The sequence below is a fragment of the Eleutherodactylus coqui genome, chromosome 4 (assembly GCF_035609145.1).
Source record: "Eleutherodactylus coqui strain aEleCoq1 chromosome 4, aEleCoq1.hap1, whole genome shotgun sequence".
Classification (NCBI taxonomy): Eukaryota; Metazoa; Chordata; class Amphibia; order Anura; family Eleutherodactylidae; genus Eleutherodactylus; species Eleutherodactylus coqui.
Window position 1 is genome coordinate 226,175,592 of NC_089840.1, and position 24,648 is coordinate 226,200,239.

Genomic DNA, 24,648 nt, shown 5'->3' on the forward strand with positions numbered 1-24,648 from the left:
CTTTTATGAGGCCCTGATGTATCCTGATATACGTCAGACTTCATACAGGTTTGGCAGCAGATTTGCGGCGGACGAATAACACGACAAATATAAATCTCCCCGCAAAATCTGTCTAATTAGATTTATCTAAATGGGGTTTGTAAAAATAAAAAAATACAGACAATCACCCTGTGGAATAGATTTTCAGTCACAGAATAACTGCAGTGTGTGACCTTCAGAGCTGCACTCAGGAAGGTGCAGCCATGTAGGTTTGGGGGGAAAAAAGAGGAAGGTTTTTGCAACTGTTTGCCACAGACCCCTATTGTTAGTATTTTTTATTTGTTTGTTTTTATAGGATGCATATACATTGCTGCAATTATTAAACATAAGAGCAGAGGCGTCACTGCCAAAGTTTACTTCTTTCCGATAAACAAATGCAAAATTAGTTTAAAAACCCATATTTTCTACTTTTTTAATACCAAAAATACATTCAAGGACACAGAGCCTGGAAATTCACATTAAAAACCTGCCCTACCGCTTGGCGAGAAATTCTGTCTCATCCCCTCCCGCAGCTTCTTTTTTTCACCGCCCTTCCTCGTACGTTTCGCGCCGTCATCCATGCCTGCAGCTGATTGGTTGCTTTGAATATCCACTGCAGCACTGATTGGCTGAGCCGCTTGAGTTTTGAGCGGCCGGTTTGAAATCCTCTCAGTCTTCGGCTGGCCGTGTGTTAGTAGGAAGAGCGGCTGTGTGAGGTAAAGTTTCCGTGTGGATGGGGTCCGGTGAACTCCTGGACGCGGGGATGGAGGTGACGGGTGTGGGGGACGAGTGCGCTGCGGCGTTTGAAGGAGAGAGTGGGGGTTGCGGCTTCTAGAACGTTTAGGTAATTCCGGGTTCTAGAACGCCCTGCTGTGCCTCGTAGGTTCGGAACCTTAGAACGCACGGTGGTATATTCTGGGTCCTATAAGCTTGGCAGGCTCCCACGTGTGCTGGGCATGCTGCGACCTGTAGTTCTTCGGCAGTTGGGCGCGCACAGGCAGCTTAGGTCTCAACAAAGTGTTCATTTACATTTAAAGGGACCGTGCAAGTAATTCCAGAAGCTCCTTCCCCATCACTGCCCTGCCTTCTAGGTCCTCCTGGTCCCTGTGAGGGTCTGTATACCGGTCTTCCTTCACCCTCGCTGGATGTAGATCCTCAGGGTTAGTCTTGCGCATAAAAATAGTACCTCAATCCATGTAGCTGCGTCCGCGGTTCCATTCGTGCTCTCTGAGGCTGGGCTTATGCTACCAAACATGGTTTTACCGGTGTGCGGCGCCAATCTGTCATTGAATTCAGGCGCCGTCTTATGCACATGTGCATTGCGTTCGTTATACGCAATTAAATTGCGCTCGTGTGAGCCTGGCCTAAAGTGGCGACCCCCATTTTCTCCCACCCCCTACTCTGCAGCGTGTCTCCTGTCTTGGCCCCGTATAGGCTTCCCGCACGAAATCCAGCTATGACGGCGGCGGGTGACCCTGCTTACGTGTGTGTAGGCGGCCGCGTGGACCTCTCTTCTTTCAGGTTCCCAGTACTGCGGATGGTCCGCACGGTTTGCTGTTAGACATTCACAATACGGATTTTCTTTTTCAAACTGCTTTTCCCACGAAACCCGCAGCCTGTCCGCAATGTCCATTGCGGACGGGCCATGGGTCAGACGACTTCCATTGAAGTCAATGGAAGCCGGCCATGCCGGAACCGCATGACAATGGAGCCTGCTGCGATTCTTCATCCGCAATTGGTTTCCGTTCGTGAAGAATTTTCTTTGCATTGCATGCTATGGAGGGTTAATGCTGCGGAATCCGGGGGCGGACGCCTGCTCCAGATTCCGCAGCGAAAATCCACCTGTGTGCATTGTCCACACACGGAACAAGACTGTATGAAAAGGGCCGTATCGGGTTCAAAAGCTGAAAGACAACTTGCTGATCTGTGGGGGTTCCGCTGCTGAGATGCCACCCATTCCATGAACAGCGGGTTCCCATGTTCCCACTTGTCCTCGATGCAAGCTTAGGCCAGTCTCACACAGGCATTTGTAAAAACATTGCGTTCAACAGTGTATTTAATGCACCCCATCATTGTAATACGCGGTGTGTTAAAAACGCTGCAGTGCACTAAAATTGAACAGATGGCGTCCATTTAGCACAGAATTGGAAACACAACGTGAAGCCTCAGTGAAAGCTTAGTACAGCATCTTTAAAATGCCATAAACGCCTGTGTGAGAGTGGCCTTACTAAATGGTGTGCTGGTCACACAAGCGCATCGACGCCCCATTCACTGTCAATGTGACTGCGGAGGTCAGCGGTAGGCATTCCAGTATTTCTGGTGGTCGCATTGCAATAAACGGAGAACCGAGCACATGTGCTCGGCCAGCACTCCACTCATTAGGATGTCTCCGCAGGGGGACACTCGACCCTGTAGTGACAGGAGATGGGGTCCCGATTCTCAGTATTTTGGCACAACCCCTTTAAAGTCTAAGGTCGTGCTTGCACAAGTGCGTGGGCACAGAGTATTATGCGCATGATACACTGTACCAAGCTGCTATGGTGCTGCTCACAGGAATTTCATTAAATACACGCCTAAGAAAAATTACAGCATGCTGTATCTTGGTACGTATTACACGTGCATACACCCTACAATAGTGCATGGCGATTGGTGGCACACCGCAAGTACGCAATTTGACTCTCATATGGCCCGTTTGATACATAATGGCTCGCAGGCAAACAGTTACATTGGCTTCTTCAGTTCCAATCATGTTGGCCTGTCAGAATTGCGTAATACACGCGAGCGCAAAAAAATTAAGTGTGTTCTATTTTGCAGTGTTGATACATGAGATGAAGGCCAATGTTCACTATGGGAGGATATATACGCGCTTCCATACGCAATTGCATTGCGTGTGGGCGGTGTGTATTCATGATGGCGCATAAAAGCAGGGGGGAAAAAAAGGTGTACTGCATGACCCTTTGCAGTGTTTTACGCTTACGACCGTGTGAGGCTGGTGCGTTTAGGCCCCCTGTTCATGGGCCGTTGCGGTATTCCTTGGTGGATCTCTGCCGCGGGAGCCGGCAGACGGATCTCCGCTGTCAGCCTCTCTGACAGATAGGCTGACCGCGGAGAATCGTGGCAATTCGCAACATCCTGCGAATTACCGGCCGCGAGCGGGAAATCGCAATGATTCTCTGCTCATGGACGGGGGGCCGGCACTCTCCACAGCAGCGCTATGGAAAGCTTCATATGGTGTGATTCGCCGGCGAAATCACACCTGTGGGCAGGGGGCCTTAAGGTGTAGGGGACAACGAATATACATTTAAACCCACTTTCAGTCCTCTTTCTATGGATTGTGACAAAACTGGCATCACTTGGACCGACCTTCCATGGTGGTTTTTATTTTTTGTCGCACATGAAAAACGCAGTGAGCATGGATGCATCATAGACGTCAGAGGCGCAAACACACAAATTGGCTTGTTTTTCACGGACCAAAACGGTGTGAATGAGCCCTTAGAGATCGAACAACGAAAATGCTGGAACCATCACTTCACTGACCGGAACAGCGCCCAGCGACCGTCACTGACTATAAAGAGGTCCGTTGGGTTCCCGTCAGGCTGTTCAACTGTTTCCCATACGAGAGAGTGCAGCATGCTGTGTTCACATCTGTCAGCCAATGGCACAAAAATGGCGCAGCATGATGCCTTGTATTGTCCAGGAACAGGACAACCTGCCAATCTGCCCTGTCTGATGCCACTCATTTCCTGACAATGGTTAGATCTGTCGCCTGCTGGCATTCCACTTTACTGTTCCCATGATGGAATGCCATAAAGCAGATGTGAACGAAGCCTAAATAGCAACTTCCTGGCACGTGTGTGACGTTAGGCCCCTTAATGGGGTAACAGTCTTAAATTCCTTTGGGGGATTCACTTCTATGTCTTCTACCAGAACGCAGGATGTTATAGGGTCATCTGTTGTGATTGCTCCCTTCTCAAAAGGAAGCTGCCCCAGTCTCCAGCAAATGTAGCACTTGGCCATCAGTGTTTGTTATTGGGAGGAAGCCGAACATCGTCGTTGGGTGCGATCTAATAGGCCTACGTCCCTGGTATGGCACCTATTCATCACCTCTCTTCAGCGGCAGTCCTGAGCTGTGCCCTCTCCCCTTCTAGAACATCCCTGCACCCAGTATCAGTGATGTGACTGGCAATACTGCTTTTCATTCAATTGTATTCATGGATCAGGTCTGTCTCTGGGCTACAAATACTATGGAAGTGACGCTACCGTGTAAAGGGTTGGTGTTGAGCTATTGCATCTATAGTGTAAATGATGTGAACTATTTTTTTTTGTTTTACACTTTTTTTTTTTTTTAATATACCATCTTTGTTCCGTGTTTTTATAGCTGTGTTTTTGTTTATCTAGGAACGTAGAGATCTATGGGAATGGATGAATATACAAAGATAGAAAAAATTGGCGAGGGTAAGTTTTTGGCTAAAGTGCAGTTACTGGTCAGAGGATTCTGTCATCACAATTTTGTTACTAAGGTGCCACCATAGAGCTACCTGCCACATGTAGCAGAACCTGAACGTATTCTTGTACTACACAGAATATTAATTTCAGCAGAAACTTACTTTGACGTTCTCCCATGCTGTATGGTAATTGACCCACCTCGAGTCAGAGGCCTGCCGTGTGAGCCCGGAGTCACCGCTTCCACACAAATGGTTCCACTGACATCGGCACAAGCCATGGTGAAATGCAGCACTGTGCGTCCCTCTGCCCAATACTTCAACTTCAGTGGTGCATGTCCAATTCCAGCAGGGGCATACGGCTACACAGTGCAGGCATGCGATTTAGATTTAAATATGGTTGGCGCTGATGTCACTGGCAGTGGAGGGGGTGTGCTTAATTACTGGAAGCTGTGACTCTGCTCATGCAGTCCGCCTCCGTGACTTGAGGTGGGTCAATTACCATACGGTGTTAGAGACTTTAAGTTCATTTCTGCTGAAACACATATTCTGTTCATTACGATCATATGTGCAGGTTCTCTTACATGTGGCACCTTGGAAATGGAGATTCTTATGACAGAATCCCTTTTAAAACAATCGCTAGTATCTCCCTTCCGGGCAGAATTTTAGGAAGTAACACTTAGTTGCTGTTGTCTTCTGTCTGGTTTGAAGGGATTGTGCCAAGATAGAAAATTATTCCCTATCCACAGGACAGGGGATAACGTTCCAATCACTGGGATCCACAACAATCACCATGAGTCCTGTATCCCTAATCATTCTACCCCTTGCAGTAAGGAGGAACTTGAATGAAGCAGCAGCGTGCATCCTTGGCTAGCTCCATTCAAGCTCCTCGTCAGTTCAAGCAATGCAGTGAAGGGGGGGGTCACAGGATCCCTGTTCTGGTGATCGGTGGGGGTTCAAGTAGTCGGACCCTCACCGATGAGGTTTCTATCACCTATCCTTCTTTGGATGGGTGATGCAATCCGACTGTTGGGTAACTCCTTTAAATAAAGAAAATATAAAGGCTTTATAGACTAGGCTCCGAGAGGTCTTTTGACAGTTTATTCCCCCCCCCCCCCTCCTATATGCAAAAAGGAAGATACCTTTTAATCTAGAAGTAAGATGGGAAGCCAGTGAGAGGAGTGCTCACCCACATATGGTCAATTCTTAAAAAAAAAAATCTCTGAAACACATCTTTCAGAGTACAACAGCTCTATGTAAAAGGCAGCGTTTTGGTATCGTTTTCCTGTGTGGTTGGGCAGGAAATATTTCCTGATAGGTTCCATTTATGTAATATCTGTTTCTGTATTTGGTTATTACTGACCACCATTTATGTATTTTCAATAACATTACTACAGCACTTACTGATTTGTAAGTGTTGCATTAGCGCAGCTGATAATGCTTGTGTAGTCAGAGCAGCGAGATCTTGTAGTCTGACAATTTGTGGCGCTGTGGTGGGACCATGCTGTGCATTTTGGGAATCCCACAACCAGAAAGGTCAGACCAATATTTTACAGCCATGTCCCTGCTGATTCCTAGAGGATTCATTGTATAAACTTGTGCCAGGGTTTATAAAGCATAAGTGAAAACTCCTAAGTACATCTTATATTTTCAGGCACTTATGGGGTCGTGTATAAAGGACGACACAAGGCAACCGGTCAGATTGTTGCCATGAAGAAAATTAGGTTGGAAAATGAAGAGGAAGGTGTGCCTAGTACCGCAATCAGAGAAATCTCTCTGCTCAAGGAACTTCAACATCCGAACATTGTGTGGTAAGTGCCGGATTTTTGGTGTTTCTTGAAGTTAACCTACCCATGTTTAGAAAAGGCATTTTAACACCTTAGAGACACAGGACATATATGGGCATCCTGGGTACACTGAGCCTGTATTGGGAGCTGTTCCCACTCCATGCACGGCCAGTGTAAGCCACCTTTAACAGCTGATACTCAGCTGTAATCTGTCTTTACGCTGAGATCTTCTATTAACTCTTTAAATTTCCGAAATCGGGAGTCTTGAAGGCCCCCAGGATTGCCATGTATTTCTACTTATTAATACGGGTCTGTGACCTGTCTAGAATGGCTGCAGAAATACCATGTACTGTAATGCTGAAATGTTGCAGTATAAGTAATCAAACCTATGCAAGTTCCTAAGGCCGCCTGCACACGGGCGGAAATCCTGCGGCGGGATTTCCGCCGCTCAAAGCCTGCATAGGAGTGCGTTACAATACGCACTCCTATGCAGACGGCCGCGGTTTGGCCGCGCGAAATGTCACGCGGCAAACAAACCGCGGCATGTCCTATTTTTGTGCGGGGCTCGCAGAGCCTCGCACAGAAACGTCACTCACCCGGTCGCCGGTTCCGGTCTGCGCATGCGCCGGCAGCCGGCACATGAAAGAGCCAGGCGTGGGTGAGTATGCGCTCGTCTCTGCAGGCGCTCGGGTCGGGTCCCACGGCGAGAATTCTCGCCGCCAGATCCGACCCGCTCGTCTGCAGGCGGCGGCCTTATGGGTACTAAAATTTAAAATAAGTAAAAGTTTTTGTATTGTAAAAAAATAAAGGGTAAGTGTAAACTACCCTTCCTATATAATAAAAAAAAAAATCAAAACAAACACATTTGGTATTGCTGTGTCCAGTCCAGTCTAGCAAAATAAACTTTTTATTCTGCATGGTGACTGTGGTCAGACAAATTGCCAGCATTGCGCTGTTTTGGACACCCGATCTCTGAAAAATGTAGTAAAAATTGAGCAAAGTCATATGTTCAAAATAGTACCAATAGAAACCACAGGTCATCCTGCTAAAAAGAGCCCCCGTACAGCTGTATCAACAAAGGTCATAACAGGGTGAGATCTAGCATGTGGGATCCCGCAGCAGGATCCATCCTTGTGCCTGCCCGGTGACCTTGCTTGCCTGTCTGGATTATTTATCTTTACTGTGGAAGTGCCGGCATGCATGAGCAGTACAGATTATGCCATACCGGTGCTAGGCAATGACGCGGATCCCGTGACCTTTCTGCAGTGATAATTGTGGAAGGGCCACGGGACAGACTGCTTCCACTGACTTCAATGGAAGCAGTCCAGGCATAAACTTCACAGAAATAAAGCATGCTGCAATTTTTCTGCCGCGAGCGGAAATCACAGTTGATTTCCGCTCGTGAGCAGGGGTTCTTCATAAAAAGCTATGGGCAGTATTTGCGGAATCCAGAAGCAGCCAGCGACCCCGGATTCCACAAATCCGCCTGTGTGCAGGAGCCCTATGGAGGTCAGATAATGATAGCTTTTTAAAAACAGGTTGTTTGAGATTATTCTTTTTAATAACACTGCTCCTCTGGTCATAAAATAAATGGGCACATACTCTCCTCGCTCTCCATTGTGTCCTGCGCCGCTGCTCTGAGTGTCACAGGTCATTAAAACGCTAATATCCTAGTGTTTTCCATAAAAAAATGCACTCCAAAATGGTATTAACGAAAACTGCAACTTGTCTTGCAATAAACAAGACCTCATACAGCTTATTTGGCAATAAATAAGATTACAGTTGTGGTTTTTTTTTGTTTTTTTTTTTTGCTTTATAAGACGCACCTAGGTTATAGAAAAGGAAAATGGGGGGGGGGGGGGTATTTTAACTCGCCCAGACCAGGCAGTGAGGGAGGTATTACAGGAGGCATAAAGAGCAGTCGTACCTCCTCAAAATAAAGTATATACCACTAGTCAACCTGTCATTCAGGATCCAGGGACAGCTGAGTGTAAATGTACTGGTGGTCTTGTCACCCAGCTTTCCAGGAGCCCTGAATGCCATGTTTGACTAGTTATAGCGATGTATGTGGTATAAATGCTTGCTTAATCTGCAGTTGTCATTCAGGATCCTGGAAGGGCTGAGTAACAATGTAATGATTCCATTAGTTGTCACCCAACTCTTCAGGAACCCTACATGACAGTTCTCATTATGGTTGGGTATTAGATATACATTTCAGCACAACTAGGCACCAACCAGCTGTACGTAGGGGCGGCTGTCCTCCCCAGCTATGGAGCCAGAAGCTGTGTGATAAATGCTCCACAACAGCGAAGGGGAGCTGCTGTACGGACAGCTAGTTGGTGAGCGCAGGCAAGAACTGCTGCTGCTCCCCTGCCTCCACTAATCAGCTGTTGGTACGGGCGGCTCTCCTCCCTTGCTGTGGAGCGGACATGCGATTCCTTATCACACAGCTGCGAGCTACATAGCAGGGAAGGAGAGCAGTCTGTACCAACAGCTGATTAGCGAGCGCTGAAGGGAACTCCTCCTCCCACCAATCAGCTGTACGTACAGGCAGCTTCCCCTGACTTTTTGCCCCCGCTTTGCGGGTGGGGGGTCCTTATAAAGGAAAAATACGATACTTGGCAGTAATCTGTTTTTCATGAGCCCATGACTGTACCCATGAGACCCGGCTTCCCATCCGGACAGGAAACTGTAACCTCTGAGATCTTTACCACCTTCCTGCTATAGGACATACAGTTACATTCTGCGGGGTCAGGGTATGTATAAAGAGACCACGCGGCTATCATCATACAGCAGGGGTGCAGGCTGTTACAGCCAACACCCATCGGCAACAGTTGCAATCTGCCGCATGACTGATCGCGACTCTTAACCCTCTAAATGCCGCTGTCAGTTCTGACACTTAACACGCAGTGAGACGTGCGGGTGTCATGGCAGCCTGGGGCCTTCTGAAAGGCCCCAGGGCTGTCTTGGCAGAATGCCTATCGAGCTATCCCCACGGGTGGCTTGGTAAACTGCCTACCCGATCGCAGTATGATGTGAGGCAGCTTTCATTCTTCCATTGGGGGGGGGGGGGGGCTTTGATGTTTCTTCTTTTTTTTTTTTTTTTTTTTTTTATTATATTTCAATCTTCCACAAGGACAGAAGTGACATGTCAAAAAAACCACCATTTGGCTGGCACTACAAATCAATAGGCAGGTTCTACTTTGGTTCCTGATGAGCCGTTTACACGGCAGAAACGCATTGAACCAGTTTCTGAGAACCGGTCGCTGTCTATAGGGACCTAGTACTATATGGGCAGTGTATCATTACCGTATCTAATCTAGCACTGAGGAGTGATACTCCTCTCTCTTATTGAACATATTAGATCATAAACCAACCTTTTGAGAACCGATCACTGCCTTTAGAGAATCAACACTATGGGCAGTGTATCATTATAGCATCTAGCCTGGCACTGAAGTAATATACTCGCCTACCTCTGATCGAATAGCTTAGATCACATCTGGTGCACACTTTTTTTGATTGGCCTACTTCTCTAGAGGCCACTCTGCTGTGATTTTGGTCCTTCTACTCTATTAATCTGGTCATCCAGACTTAGTAGAAACTATCGTTATGAGTTGGTTGTTTTTTCCTAGGAGCTTATTTTAAATGATCTAATATAGGTTATCCTTTAATATAAGGAATCACACAGTGCGCTTTCTACAAGCCTTGTAACAATGACTGAGAATTAAAAGCAAAACAGACTCCATGCACAGACAGCTGTTTCAGGGTATTTGCCCTTAATCAGTTTACAGTAGAAGTCTGGCTTTACTAGTGAGAGGCCTGGGACGGGGGTCAGAAACGCTAACTTTTCTCCTTCCGGAGAGCACCTAGACACGGAGTCGGGCTTTGCTTTTAATTCTCAGTCTTTATTACAAGTCTTGTAGAAAGTCTAACTTTGGCTTGAAGGAATGCTACCTTCCAATAGGTGGCACTGTGGAGGTATTATTCCATCTTCCTTATTTGTATACTAGGTGTAATACACACCTGAATTCCATCTGCTAATGAAGGCACCAGATAAAACAAAAGGTCCCATGCCAAAATCCTCCAGTCCAAGCACAGCAACACCACCACTGAAGGGATCTCCCATAACTATAGGAGAAGGATCCCATAAGGCAGAGAAAGGCACTTCCCTTCATAACCTCCAGAGATGGGGGAGCCCGGCCTCTACGGTGGGAGGCAAGAGGGTGACTTGAGGCTTTCCCAGTGGAGGCTTACTCTGGACAGGTAACCTCTTGCGCCATTTACTTTGGGAGTGAGACCTTGCAGTACACCACTTTTTATGTCCTATGGATAGAAAATGGGAACGGAGGAGGTGATCCTGCCTTTACTGTGATCTCAGAGATGTTTCCTGTCCGCGATGGGAGGTGGTCTCTCATGGGCCCTGCCAGGGGTGTAAGGGAAAATACAAATATTATGGGTTGTTGAATGTGACTATGCAAATAGTACTATAAAAACCCTTTTACAGAGATAATGGTGATCAGCTGTGAACCCAATAGTGTGGAATTGGACTTTTTGCTGCAGAATGGTCCTCTGGCATTCTGCAGCTTTTCCGGTTTGCCTCGGGTCCGGTTCACAGCAATCAGCTGTTGGCTCCAGGCGTTGCGTTCTGACAGGGATTGTGTCTGATGGTGCAGCCACTCTTTAATTGCGGCAGTAATTAATTTCTGATGTGTTTCTCCCCACTCTTGCAGCCTTCTGGATGTTTTAATGCAAGATTCAAGGCTATATCTTATTTTTGAATTTCTTTCCATGGATTTGAAGAAGTATTTGGATTCCATTCCCAGTGGTCAATATTTGGACTCGATGCTTGTAAAGGTAACCTTATGTTTAACCCCTTCATGACCAGATCCGTATGTCCACATCAAAACAAATTAATTTATTTTTGATGCCCAATTTATTTTTGTGGTATAGATTGTGCTTTCTTATTGTTTCTTTTAATTTTACTTTTTGTATAAAGAAAAATGGGCAGAAATAATATAAAATTCAAATTTTCTTTTTTTTTTTTTTCTTTTCCTAATTCAATGTAATCTGCATGGTGCATCAATAATTAGGGTTCATTCACACAACTGTGATTTGGCACGTATAACACATACGATGCATGGCCGCGGTGAAAACATGAATTTTCATTCATGCGTTCATATGGGTGTGTAAAAACTGCGTTTAGATATGCATATTAAAAAGGTTGCAGCATGCTCTCTTTCACCGATTAGAGCCCTATATTTTTGTATGGGTAGCATCTGTAACGTTGTCCATTCGCAATACATTGCATATGGGCAACAATACATGCGCAACTCTGCTATGAGACAGAGTGGAGAATTTGCAAAAAGTCATGCACAGGGCACTCGCTGCCAGATGCGGCAATAGCCGTCTCAGACCTGTAAAACGTAACCCAGCGTTTTATGCATTTCGTTGTGCAAATGAGCCGTTAGGTCATATGTATACAGATGGTGGACACGGAGGGGTTACTTTAGGTAAGGCCGGGCTCTCACAAGGTGTAATTGAATTGTGTATTAAGCACATGATGTATGCGTGTATAATGCACAGTAAAGCGAGGCAATTCAAATGCACGGATTTTTCGTAGTTCCACTTACACTTGCTTTTTTTTTTAATGCAATTATACACGTTTTATTTTACCACGTATTACGCACGATAAAGCCCTATTCTCTATGGGGGCATACTGAAACTCTCCAATTACACTGCCTATGTACAGCGGTTTTTATGCAACGTTGCTAAGACACTAGAAGAAAAGTAAAATTAAAAACAAAACAGGAAGCCAGTGCATGGTGGCGCGAGATACGCTGTCATGTGTAGACATATGCAAATAAAACGCGGGGATGAGCATCTCCACACTAGTAAGATGCTGCGGGTCTTTGTTTAACGCAGTGCTTTACCATACAGCCACTCTCACACTGTTTTGGTAAAACGCTGCGATTTTGAACGCAGTTTTACCGTGAGTTTTATCAGTGTTTTTGAATGCAGGTTACTGCGTTTGACAGAGCTTTTAACGCACCCAATCATTGTGATGAGGTGCATTAAAAACCTCAAAATCCCAAAAGAGAGCAGACCGTGTTCAAAAATCGTGTTCAAATGCAGGTCTTCGAGGTCCTACTGAAATCAATGAGTTATATCGCGATTAGCAAGGCATTCAAACCGCTAAGGTAAAAAGCGCGTCTGAGTGGTTTCAGGCCACTCTTGCATGCGTTCAGTTAGATGCCACTTGGAACAGCGGTATTCTACTGCGTTTTTAAATGCATGTCACAGCGCTTTTTAATGCGCCCCATCATTGTGATGGGGTGCGTGAAATGCGGAAATGCTGAAAGCCATAACAGGTAGTGCTCAAAAATCACGGCGTTGCAAACCCTGCATCTGAGCGCAGGTCTGCGAAGCCCTTTTAAAATCAATGGGAGCGTTGTATTGCGATGCTTGGTACGCTGCGCTAATTGCAGTTAAAAGCTGTGTGTGTCCTAAGATATCTGATGTTTCTACAATCGGTTCTGTAAACCTTGCTTTGTATTTCCAATGTGTTTGTTTTTTGACAGAGCTACCTGCATCAGATTCTACAAGGCATTGTGTTTTGTCATGCTAGAAGAATCTTACACAGAGACTTGAAGCCTCAGAACTTGTTAATAGACAGTAAAGGAGTCATAAAGTTGGCTGATTTCGGGCTGGCCCGAGCATTTGGCATCCCCGTTCGTGTGTACACACATGAGGTAAGAGAAAATGGAATACGATGGGATACACCATGGCATTTTACAAATGCATGTAATACACACCCCAAGCACTAAATGGCTATGGAGGCAACTGAGGTACAGGCACATTTAAAGGAACACTAAGTCTTTAAGTGGATTATAATAGAAGGCAAAGGAAAACTTGCCTACATTCTGTCTTTCACAGTCGAAACCTCCTGCAAATATTCTTGCAGGAATCCTACAGATAACTACAATCCTTCCATTTTTGTCTGGGTTCTTTTCGCATTACATTTGCTGCTCCACTTCTTTCTCCGTCTCGGGTTTCCATCTTTTATGTAGAAAACTGCACTGGAATGGGACCAATAGGGGTTAATGTTTTTGAGGTGCACTCTTTCAGTTTGGTGGAGCTAAAAAAGTAATATGTAACTAGCTTAATGGGAAGAGGCTTAGAAGCCCTAGCTCATTGCAGAGCAGTGGGAGGAAGAATTATGCAGCCAGTTTGCCTTACATCAAAGGTGGTGAAAAGATGCACAATGACATAGGTTGAACTTACTTCCCCACCCACATCCTAAGGCCTCCTGTCCACAGGTGATATATCGCAGCGATCTTCCGATCATTAATGATGGGTACATCACGGTGACCTTAGCGTTCTCCCGCAGCGGAAATACGCTATGACCACGGACAGGCGACCTAAAACTGTACCACTCCCAACATGTGCTGAAAATGCAGCATAGCCCCCTCATGTTGCAATTCTTGATGCTGCACCAAATTTGTACTTGGGTCTCTTTTGCAAAGGCCCCTTTCCTGTAGACATTGCATGAAGTCTTCCTAATTCAATGCCATATTTTTCTTTCACAGGTTGTGACCCTATGGTACAGAGCACCCGAAGTTCTGTTGGGGTCTGCGAGATATTCAACACCAGTTGATGTGTGGAGTATAGGCACTATATTTGCAGAGATTGCATCAAAGAAGCCCCTCTTCCATGGAGATTCTGAAATAGACCAGCTCTTCAGAATATTCAGGTATGTAAAGGGTGCGTTAAGACGACTTATCCTGGCACTAGAGATGAGCGAACGTACTCGCCCGAGCTTGATACTCGTTCGAGTATTAGCGTGTTCGAGATGCTCGTTACTCGTGACGAGTACCACGCGATGTTCGAGTTACTTTCACTTTCATCTCTGAGACGTTAGCGTGCTTTTCTGGCCAATAGAAAGACAGGGAAGGCATTACAACTTCCCCCTGCGACGTTCAAGCCCTATACCAGCCCCCTGCAGTGAGTGGCTGGCGAGATCAGGTGTCACCCGAGTATATAAATCGGCCCCTCCCGCGGCTCGCCACAGATGCATTCTGACATAGCTCAGGGAAAGTGCTACTGATGCTGGAGCTGCTATAGGGAGAGCGTTAGGAGTGATTTTAGGCTTCAAGAACCACAACGGTCCTTCTTAGGGCCACATCTGACCATGTGCAGTACTGTTGAGGCTGCTTTTAGCAGTGTTGCACTTTTTTTTTTTTGTATATCGGCCGTGCAGAGCATTGCGTCCTCAGTCTGCAGTCATTATACAGAGTATAGGGCCAGTACTGGTGAAGCAGGGAAAGAGATATTCAGGCTATATAGGCAGTGGGCTTTTTCCAAAAAATTGGGGAGAAATACTATATTTGGGCTGCCTGTGACCGTCTTCAGTTTACTGCGTGTCTGCTGGGGGTAGTAGTCCTAATTAATACGCAGCTAAGCGTTAGAGCAGGCTTGCGCAAAATTGTTTCCTGGATCTGCTGTCTGTTACATCAGCGCCGTCATCCCGCCAGAGGGAAACAGTATACATATTATACGCTGCCTACAGTATCTGCTGGGGGTAGTAGTCCTAATTAATATGCAGCTAAGCATTACAGCAGGCTGGCGCAAAATTGTTTCCTGGATCTGCTGTGCGTTCCGTAAGGGAAGTCAGCCTCCAACCACAGGCCAATAAGCGGCGCATTTAATTACAGCGTTCTGTTTCTGCACTACTGGTAATACAGCATGCTGAGGGGTAGGGGTAGGCCTAGAGGGCGAGGATGCGGAGGCCTAAGTCAGGGTGTGGGCACAGGCCGAGCTCCTGTGTATCGCAGCCGGCAGCCGACTGCTGCGGGATTAGGAGAGAGGCACGTTTCTGGCGTCCCCACATTCATCTCACAATTATTGGGTCCACGCGGTAGACCTTTATTAGAAAATGAGCAGTGTGAGCAGGTCCTGTCGTGGATGGCAGAAAGTGCATCCAGCCATCTATCGACCACCCAGAATTCTGCGCCGTCCACTGCTGCAACTCTGAATCCTCTGACTGCTACTCCTCCTTCCTCCCAGCCTCCTCACTCCATTACAATGACACATTCTGAGGAGCGGGCAGACACCCAGGAACTGTTCTCGGGCCCCTGCCCAGAATGGGCAGCAATGGTTCCGAATCCTCTCCCACTGGAGGAGTTTGTCGTGACCGAAGCCCAACCTTTGTAAAGTTCCCGGGGTCCGGGGGATGAGGCTGGGGACTTCCGGCAACTGTCTCAAGAGCTTTCAGTGGGTGAGGAGGACGATGACGATGAGACAGTTGTCTCACTCAGGTAGTAGTAATTGGAGTAAGTCCGAAGGAGGAGCGCACAGAGGATTCGGAGGAAGAGCAGCAGGACTATGAGGTGACTGACCCCACCTGGTTTGCTACGCCTACTGAGGACAGGTCTTCAGAGGGGGAGGCAAGGGCAGCAGCAGGGCAGGTTGGAAGAGGCAGTGCGGTGTCCAGGGGTAGAGGCAGGGCCAGACCGAATACTCCACCAACTGTTTCCCAAAGCGCCCCCTCGCGCCATGCCACCCTGCAGAGGCCGAGGCGCTCAAAGGTCTGGCAGTTTTTCACTGAGAGTGAAGACGACCGACGAGTGGTGTGCAACCTTTGTCGTGCCAAGATCAGCTGGGGAGCCACCACCACCAGCCTCACCACCACCAGCATGCGCAGACATATGATGGCCAAGCACCCCACAAGGTAGGACGAAGGCCGTTCACCGCCTCCGGTTTGCACCGCTGCCTCTCCCCCTGTGCCCCAACCTGCCACTGAGATCCAACCCCCCTCTCAGGACACAGGCACTACCGTCTCCTGGCCTGCACCCACACCCTCACCTCCGCTGTCCTCGGCCCCATCCACCAATGTCTCTCAGCGCACTGTCCAGTCGTCGCTAGTGCAAGTGTTGGAGCGCAAGCGCAAGTACGCCGCCACGCACCCGCACGCTCAAGCGTTAAACGTGCACATTGCCAAATTTATCAGCCTGGAGATGCTGCCGTATAGGGTTGTGGAAACGGAGGCTTTCAAAGGTATGATGGCGGCCGCGGCCCCGCCCTACGCAGTTCCCAGTCGCCACTACTTTTCCCGATGTGCCGTCCCAGCCCTGCACGACCACGTCTCCCGCAACATTGTACGCGCCCTCACCAACGCGGTTACTGCCAAGGTCCACTCCACAACGGACACGTGGACAAGCACAGGTGGGCAGGGCCACTATATCTCCCTGACGGCACATTGGGTGAATTTAGTGGAGGCTGGGACAGTCAGAGCCTGGGACCGCTCACGTCCTACCCACCCCCAGAATTGCGGGCCCCAGCTCGGTGGTGGTATCTGCGGCGGTGTGTATGCTTCCTCCACTAAACCACCCTCCTCCTCCTCCTACGCAACCTCTGTCTCGCAATCAAGATGTGTCAGCAGCAGCACGTCGCCAGCAGTCGGTGTCGCGCGGCGTGGCAGCACAGCGGTGGGCAAGCGTCAGCAGGCCGTGCTGAAACTACTCAGCTTAGGAGAGAAGAGGCACACGGCCCACGAACTGCTGCAGGGTCTGACAGAGCAGACCGACCGCTGGCTTGCGCCGCTGAGCCTCCAACCGGGCATGGTCGTGTGTGACAACGGCCGTAACCTGGTGGCGGCTCTGCAGCTCGGCAGCCTCACGCACGTGCCATGCCTGGCCCACGTCTTTAATTTGGTGGTTCAGCGCTTTCTGAAAAGCTACCCACGCTTGTCAGACCTGCTCGGAAAGGTGCGCCGGCTCTGCGCACATTTCCGCAAGTCCCACACGGACGCTGCCACCCTGCGCACCCTGCAACATCTGTTTCATCTGCCAGTGCACCGACTGCTGTGCGACGTGCCCACACGGTGGAACTCTACGCTCCACATGTTGGCCAGACTCTATGAGCAGCGTAGAGCTATAGTGAAATACCAACTCCAACATGGGCGGCGCAGTGGGAGTCGGCCTCCTCAATTATTTACAGAAGAGTGGGCCTGGTTGGCAGACATCTGCCAGGTCCTTGGAAACTTTGAGGAGTCTACCCAGATGGTGAGCGGCGATGCTGCAATCATTAGCGTCACCATTCCTGGGCACTGCAATGGGATACATTTATGTACCGCCGGTGGGTTCCAGGGAGCCACCCATGCTGTCGGTCCACACGGAGTTGTAACTACGTGTCCACTTCTAAAGAACCCCAGTCTAACTGGGGCATGCAGTGTGGGCCGAAGCCCACCTGCATTAAACATGACATTACCTCAGCTGTGATGGGCAATGCAATGGGATATAGTTATGTACAGCCGGTGGGTTCCAGGGAGCCACCCATGCTGTGGGTGCACACGGAATTCTCATTGCGGAGTTGTACCTGCCTGTGACTATTTATAAAAAAACGCGGTCTGACTGGGGCATGCAGACACCTTGACAGAATGAATAGTGTGTGGCACATAGGTTCCCCATTGCTATGCCCACGTGTGCAGCTCCTGATGGCGGTGGCACAGGATTATATTTCTCATTGCTTCTGTACAGCATTGTGGGCTATCGCCCTGCCCCTTTAAAGAGGGTCGCTGCCTAGCCGTGCCAACCCTCTGCAGTGTGTGCCTGCGGTTCCTCCTCATGGCAGACGCACTTATAAATAGACATGAGGGTGGTGTGGCATGAGGGCAGCTGAAGGCTGCGCAGGGACACTTTGGTGTGTGCTGTGGACACTGGGTCGTGCAGGGGGGGGTTGGGCAGCATGTAACCCAGGAGAAGTGGCAGCGGAGTGTCATGCAGGCAGTGATTGTGCTTTGTTGGAGGTAGTGTGGTGCTTAGCTAAGGTATGCATTGCTAATGAGGGCTTTTCAGAAGTAAAAGTTGTTGGGGGGGGGGGGGAGGAGGCACTCTTGCCGCTATTGTGGCTTAATAGTGGGACCTGTGAACTTGAGATGCAGCCCAACATATAGCCCCTCGCCTGCCCTATCCATTTCTGTGTCGTTCCCATCACTTTCTTGAATTGCCCCGATTTTCACAAATGGAACCCTTAGCGAGCATCGGCGATGTACAAAAATGCTCGGGTCGCCCATTGACTTCAATGGGGTTCGTTACTCGAAACGAACCCTCGGGCATCGCGAAAATTTCGTCCCGAGTAACGAGCGCCCGAGCATTTTGGTGCTCGCTCATCTCTACCTGGCACACATTATGTTGGTCTTGTTTCATTCAAGTCATGATGTGGGTGAAACTGGGTTTTCCAGCCAATAATTTTGTGCTAGTTTAGGAGATGGGATCGGTGAGCGAATTTCATTGTCGGACAAGTTGTTTTAATAGCGTGTGCCGCTGTCATGGGATTATCTGATTGGCTGAATGCTTACATTCAACTATTTCTGCTGCTCCCATTCGTTTCTGTGGGCTCTGTTTGGGCTGGAACAATTAATATGCTTGTGTGAAACTGGCTTTAAGCAAAGTGGAGATTAAGGCCCATTTACACAACTATTATAGCTCAAAGTTCGTTCGCTCAAATTTGAGCGATAATTGTTCTATGTGAATGTGGAAAAAATTGTTTGTGGTTGTTTAAGCTGACTTTTCAGTGGGCTTAAAAAAACCTCACTGGCTTCTGGTCCTGTGTAAATGCTCCCCGCTCCACATAGTAGGTGAAGCGCTGAGTGAGAAGCCAGCGAGCCTCCGGCAAGTCTCTGTGTAGACTCTTTGCACGAGCTCTGACAATCGCAGCGTTGACGTCGGCGCTCGTGCAGTTATTTTATAAGAATATCGGCTCTTGTAAAAGGGCTATTACTTAGAACTGAAGTCAACGTGGCCTGAAAATGGCTGCAATGCTGTACCTGCTATATCATTCAAACGTGTTGTCACTAAAGGTGGTTTTATACACCTCGGCGTATTATGAACAGCCACTCTTCCACAGAACCACCTACCTCCACTTCATGTGCATGCTCATCCATGTGTGCATGTGTTTTCAATAGGGATATAAGCAACTGTCTGATGCTTCTGCTGGATTATCTACTATGAAAACAAAGGACCGGGCATGTTGTAATCCAGCATGCCCTACAGCTTCTTCCCCATTCACATTAGGCTAGTTGCCAAGCCAAAATCATAAGATCCGGCTACCGTTCATCTAATATTTTGGCCAAGTTTAAAGTGGTTATCCCTCATGAAATATTTATGGTTAAATCCAGCAGATAATTCTAAACCTTTATTGTAGTTCCACTTCATAATTTGTTTCTTCCTCCTATGTTCCAGGACTATTAGCTTCTGAAGCTCCAGTGTCTTTTGTCAAGAGATTAAAATACATAATGCCGGAGTTGTGCTGCTTGCTGTGTGTCCGACACGTTCTCCAAGCAGCAGATGTGAATTCAATTGTAAGGGTGAAATCTGCTGCAGATCTGCACCAAAATCGAAAAGTGGCTGCACCATTAGGCTGGGTCCACAAGAGGGCAGATCGGCAGCAGAATGTCCGCAGCAATGTCTGCAGTTTGAAGCAAGTTTTCTCGCATTATTGTGGAAATCGCCCGCAGTGGAGACTGCAATAAAATTTAATTCTGCACCCCGTGTCAATGTCCGCACAGGTTATGTGTAGATTATTTCAGCAGCTTGTGGATGAGATTTTGAAAATCTGATCCACTCTGCTGCTACTGTAAATGCCATGGAATTTGCATGCAGAGGGTCAGCACGGACATTCTGCGGCACATTCGACCCCTCACTTTAGGCAGGGTTCACACACAGCGGATTCCCGTCGGAAATCTCGCGGTTTGGCTGCAGCAAAAACCGTGAGATTTCCGCCAGGAGAACCGCCGCGGTTTAAGCCGCGGCGGCTTTGAAGCCATCCGGCTGCATGCTTTTCTGTTGCGGACGGCTCTCCCATAGAGGAGAGCGCGGCCGTAACATAAATAAACAAAAAACCGACTGTAAACAGACATGCTCAATCTTTTGAAGCTGCGGCGGCCGCAGCCACGGTTTCAACCGGATTTACCGCAGCGGATTAGCCGTACCGTGTGGACGAGGTTTCTGAGAAATCTCATCCACATGGCTGGCTAATCCCGAGATTAGCGGCCGTGGGCGGTTTTGCCACGGGCGGATCTGCTGCGGCAGAACCGCGGCAAATCCGCCCTGTGTGAATGCAGCCTTAGGGTTTAAGATTCTGAGCAGCTACATCTGTGCTAGTGCTGAAATTTCAGCGCTATGTGGATGCCAAACTTGATTGCTTGTTGGTGCAGTAACCTCAATATGAATTGTACTGAAATGACAACAGGAGAAATTGAGGGGCTGAGGATGACTGGTGGCAGAAACTGGGTTGCAGACTCTTTTGGCTAGACAAAACAGTAACTCCAAAGTGTTGATATAAAAAGGGTTATGTATTCATTCCCACCTTTTTTTTTATTATCATACAGGGCTCTGGGAACACCTAATAATGAAGTCTGGCCAGAGGTGGAGTCTCTGCAAGACTACAAGAATACGTTTCCTAAATGGAAAGGAGGCACTCTTGCATCCAACGTGAAGAACATTGATAAGGATGGACTTGAGTTGCTATCTGTAAGTATTTGAAGTAAAGGCCCATTTACACGCAACAATTATTTGTTCAAACTATCGCAAATGAGCGATAAACGTTGTGTGCACTCTTTGTCCAATGATTTTAAGACTAGCTTAAAATACATTTATCAGCTGCAGAGAGAAACTATCTGCAAACAGACCACACACTGTTATCGCCACGGGAGCTGGAGATTACAATGTATTCTGCCAGCCGCCCATGTGAGAACAATGCAGCTGTGTGCAGAGCACAGCTCACATGCTGGGCTTTGCAAACTGCCACCGGAGGGCCTTTTACACGCAAATGAAGATAATAGTGTTAATGGCAATTGGTGTCCATTAACACTTTATGCAATCATTTGAAAGATTATCTTTGTGTAAATGGGTCTTAAGTCTCTTAATTTTATTGGTGTTGCATCTTTTACATGTGTGTTCTGTGGGACCATCTCCTTCAGAATGCAGCCCTGGGGGTGTCGGCTGAATACCAGGTTTCAGTATTACATCATGGTCATTCAGATGAATGGCTGTCCATGTAACACAAGGACGACTGGAATTGTGCAAACAACCACTTTTAACCCCTTCCCGCTCCAGGGCGTAAGTTTACGTCCTAGCAGCGGGGTACTTTCCGCAACAGGGCATAAACTTGCGTCCTGGGGATAGAGGGAGATCACACCCCCCACCCGCTGTTAACCCCTTCCCTGCCACGATCTATGTAGATCGCGGCATGGGAGGGGTTCAGAGGGAGCGCTGTGACGTCACCGGGCTCTCACGATATAATGGCAGAGAGCATGGCTGATGTATTGCCATAGCCTGTGATCACTGTATAAGCGTTCATCAGTGGTGTACTGTAAGTGCCCTAGCGGGACACAAATTGTGTTAAAAAAAGTTAAAAACCCCTTTTTTAATGCTGCTTCTCATATTGGCATAAAAAAAAAATTAAAACCCCACATATTTGGTATTGTAGCGTCCATGACGACACGTACAATAAGCTGCACATGCTTTTGACTGCACGGAAAAGAGCGTTAAAAAAAACTCTTAAAAAAAGTGAGGCAAAGTGCTAATTTTTAGCATTTTTGCCTCCCTAAATCCATATGTACCCCAAAATGATACCAATAAAAACCGCTCGTCACGCAAAAAATAAGCCCTCATGGAGCTCCGTACGTAGAAAAATAAGTTACAGGACTTTGAATGCAGCGATTTTGAAAGATTTCCAAAAAAGGGTTTTTTATTGCAGAAAAGTGTTAAAACCTTAAAGAAAAATTTTTGATATCGTTGTAACCGTACCGACCCACAGAAAAAATGTATTGTCATCTATGCTGCATGATTAAAGGGGTTCTGACATGAATAATGTTTTTATGCTTTAGCAGCCATTGTTCCCTGGTCTGCCTAATGGACCCAGGGAACCCATGGGTTAATGGCTGCTAAAGCATAAAAAGATAACACTTACCTTGTCTTCTGTTGTTGTTGACATCGGAGGGTCTTCTTCCTGCAGCAGCCGCGCCGCTCCGGGATCGCGCGCATGCGCAGTGGAGAGGTGCCCTCTAACAGGAGTCAGGACGGGCTGCGTCTCCACTGCGCATGCGCAGCACTCCGGAGTTCAGCCGGACGGACGGGCCGCCCACAGCAAGCACTGCTTGTGACGTGCTTGCTGTGAGCGGTCCGTCCGTTGACCTCGGAAGTGCCTGACGGACGGACCAGAGCAGGAAGCGGTCTTTTTGACCGCTCCTGCTCTGCTTTAAAGGCACAGAAGATGCCAGCTGGAGGGGACATGCCTGGCGATCGGGCCAGGCAAGGTGAGTACAATTTTTTATTTTTCATGTCAGAACCCCTTTAATGCTGTAAAAAAAATACAAATCTATGGCAGAATTGATGCGTTTTCTCTCCCTTATCTCGTAAAACTTTTTATCATATTTTTTTAATAATAGTCAATGTACCCAAAAATGGCGCCGATAAAAACTACAGTTCGTCACACAAAAAAAAAAGCCCTTATACGGCCGCGTCGACGGAAAAATAAAAAGTTATGGCTTTTGAAAAATGGAGGAGAAAACCTGCCAAAAATCGTTGCGTCCTTAAGCCCAAAATGGGCCATGTCCTTAAGCGGTTAATAGTCCACGTGATGTATAAATATGTGGAACTTCTCATGGGAGAGCAATTTCTGATCCTTTGAGCTCTGGCACCTTCCTGTGCGGCGGTGCTAGCACTAGATGCCAGTCTGGAGAGGAAGATTTTCTTCTATGCCACTGTCTGCTCAAGTATAACGTCATAAGTTGTGTTATATTTCAGCCTGGTTTCCTGCTCTGAGAACATCTTTGTACGCTAAATATTCTATGTCTTCTTAACAGAAAATGCTGGTCTATGACCCTGCAAAGAGGATTTCTGCCAGGCAGGCCCTGCTTCATCCCTACTTTGATGATCTGGATAAGTCAAATCTTCCTGCCAATCAAATTAAAAATTAAATCCCGACACCCATCCTGGGTCCAACGTAAAGAATTCTATGAATCGCCACTCTTATTTTTTACTTTACTGTCTGTGTATATCTATGTTGTGTTTTGTCATGTTTCATTATTTTTCTGCAGACTTTGCAGTTAATGTACTTACATGTGAGCCTTGTACTTCAGCTCTTGTAAATAGTGTGCCGTGTACAAATACAGTGGAAGAACTGCGAGCAAGGACTTGAATAAAGATATATATTCACTAATTATTCTTGGCTCTAGTAAGCATCTATGACTAATTAGGAAATGCTGTTTACATCTGGCTGCTGTTGGTGACTTGGGGATCTAAAGCCCCGTTTAGATAAAACGATTATTATTTTAAAAAACCGTTCAAACAAGCCAAACTAAAATTGGAAAATTGAACTAAAATGTGGGGCAAATTTTAACAGCATGCGCACTCTTATGCTACAAATCTTCACCGTGTATTTCACCCCCTGAAATACTAAGGGCAGGCTCAGCACTATTTTTTTGGCATATTTCGTGCGCATAATAGAATGGACTCAGTGAAAGTACTTTTTTTTTTTTTTTTTCCGACATTAAATTTTTATTAGCATTCCAAAGTTTGCGATACACTTTAACGCACGTGTATATAGATTTACATTAAAGGGGTTGTCCCGCGAAAGCAAGTGGGGTTCAGTACTTCTGTATGGCCATATTAATGCACTTTGTAATATACATCGTGCATTAAATATGAGCCATACAGAAGTTATTCACTTACCTTCCCTGCGCTGGCGTCCCTGTCTCCATGGCTCCATCTAATTTCAGCGTCTAATCGCCCGATTAGACGCGCTTGCGCAGAAGGGTCTTCTCCCTTCTGGTCGGTCCGGGCACGAGCGGAGTTCTGGCTCCGCCCCTTCTACGCGTCATCGCGTAGCTCCGCCCCATCACGTGTGCCGATTCCAGCCAATCAGGAGGCTGGAATCGGCAATGGACCGCACAGAGCCCACGGTGCACCATGGGAGAAGACCCGCGGTGCATCGTGGGTGAAGATCCCGGCGGCCATCTTGGAGGAAAAGGAAGAAGTTGCAGAGAGGGGATTCGGGTAAGTAAAATTTTTTTTTTTTTTAATTTCACCACATCCCTTGGGTTTGTCCTGCGCTGACGGGGGGCCTATGCAAAAAAAAAAAAAGTTTCGGCGCGGGACAACCCCTTTAACTATCTAAATATATATGCATTTTACAACTTTACGGGGAAGAGGGAAGGTTGACAATCTTGGGTGGTACCTCACAAACATAGACATTCTGCATTATAAAGGGAGCAGTTAGTAGGATATGTAGAAATTGATTCTCTCCGGGATGGGTGTTTGGAATATTGGAAAGTTATGTCAGTAAAAGAAAAATACTTTTTTGTTTCTTTTTAAAGTGTTTAAGCCAAAGCCTGTTACAAA

The 24,648-nt window shown here is 47.3% G+C and overlaps 1 protein-coding gene across 1 annotated transcript; it reads left to right on the forward strand.

Moving 5' to 3' along the window:
• The first annotated feature begins 650 nt into the window (after positions 1-650).
• Positions 651-23,470, forward strand: CDK1 (cyclin dependent kinase 1). Its single transcript, XM_066600802.1, has 8 exons — positions 651-734; positions 4,417-4,473; positions 6,115-6,271; positions 10,978-11,101; positions 12,826-12,996; positions 13,834-13,997; positions 20,634-20,775; positions 23,112-23,470. The coding sequence occupies exons 2-8, from the start codon at positions 4,431-4,433 to the stop codon at positions 23,223-23,225; spliced, it is 915 nt and encodes a 304-aa protein (XP_066456899.1). The 5' UTR covers positions 651-734; positions 4,417-4,430; the 3' UTR covers positions 23,226-23,470.
• Positions 23,471-24,648: the final 1,178 nt, after the last annotated feature.

Excerpts from the sequence above, each read along its gene's own strand:
- CDK1 (XM_066600802.1), top strand. The coding sequence starts at position 4,431 with ATGGGAATGGATGAATATACAAAGATAGAAAAAATTGGCGAGG. Across the intron at positions 4,474-6,114 it reads GATAGAAAAAATTGGCGAGG|GCACTTATGGGGTCGTGTAT; the intron begins GTAAGTTTTTGG and ends TTATATTTTCAG. Across the intron at positions 6,272-10,977 it reads CAACATCCGAACATTGTGTG|CCTTCTGGATGTTTTAATGC; the intron begins GTAAGTGCCGGA and ends CCACTCTTGCAG.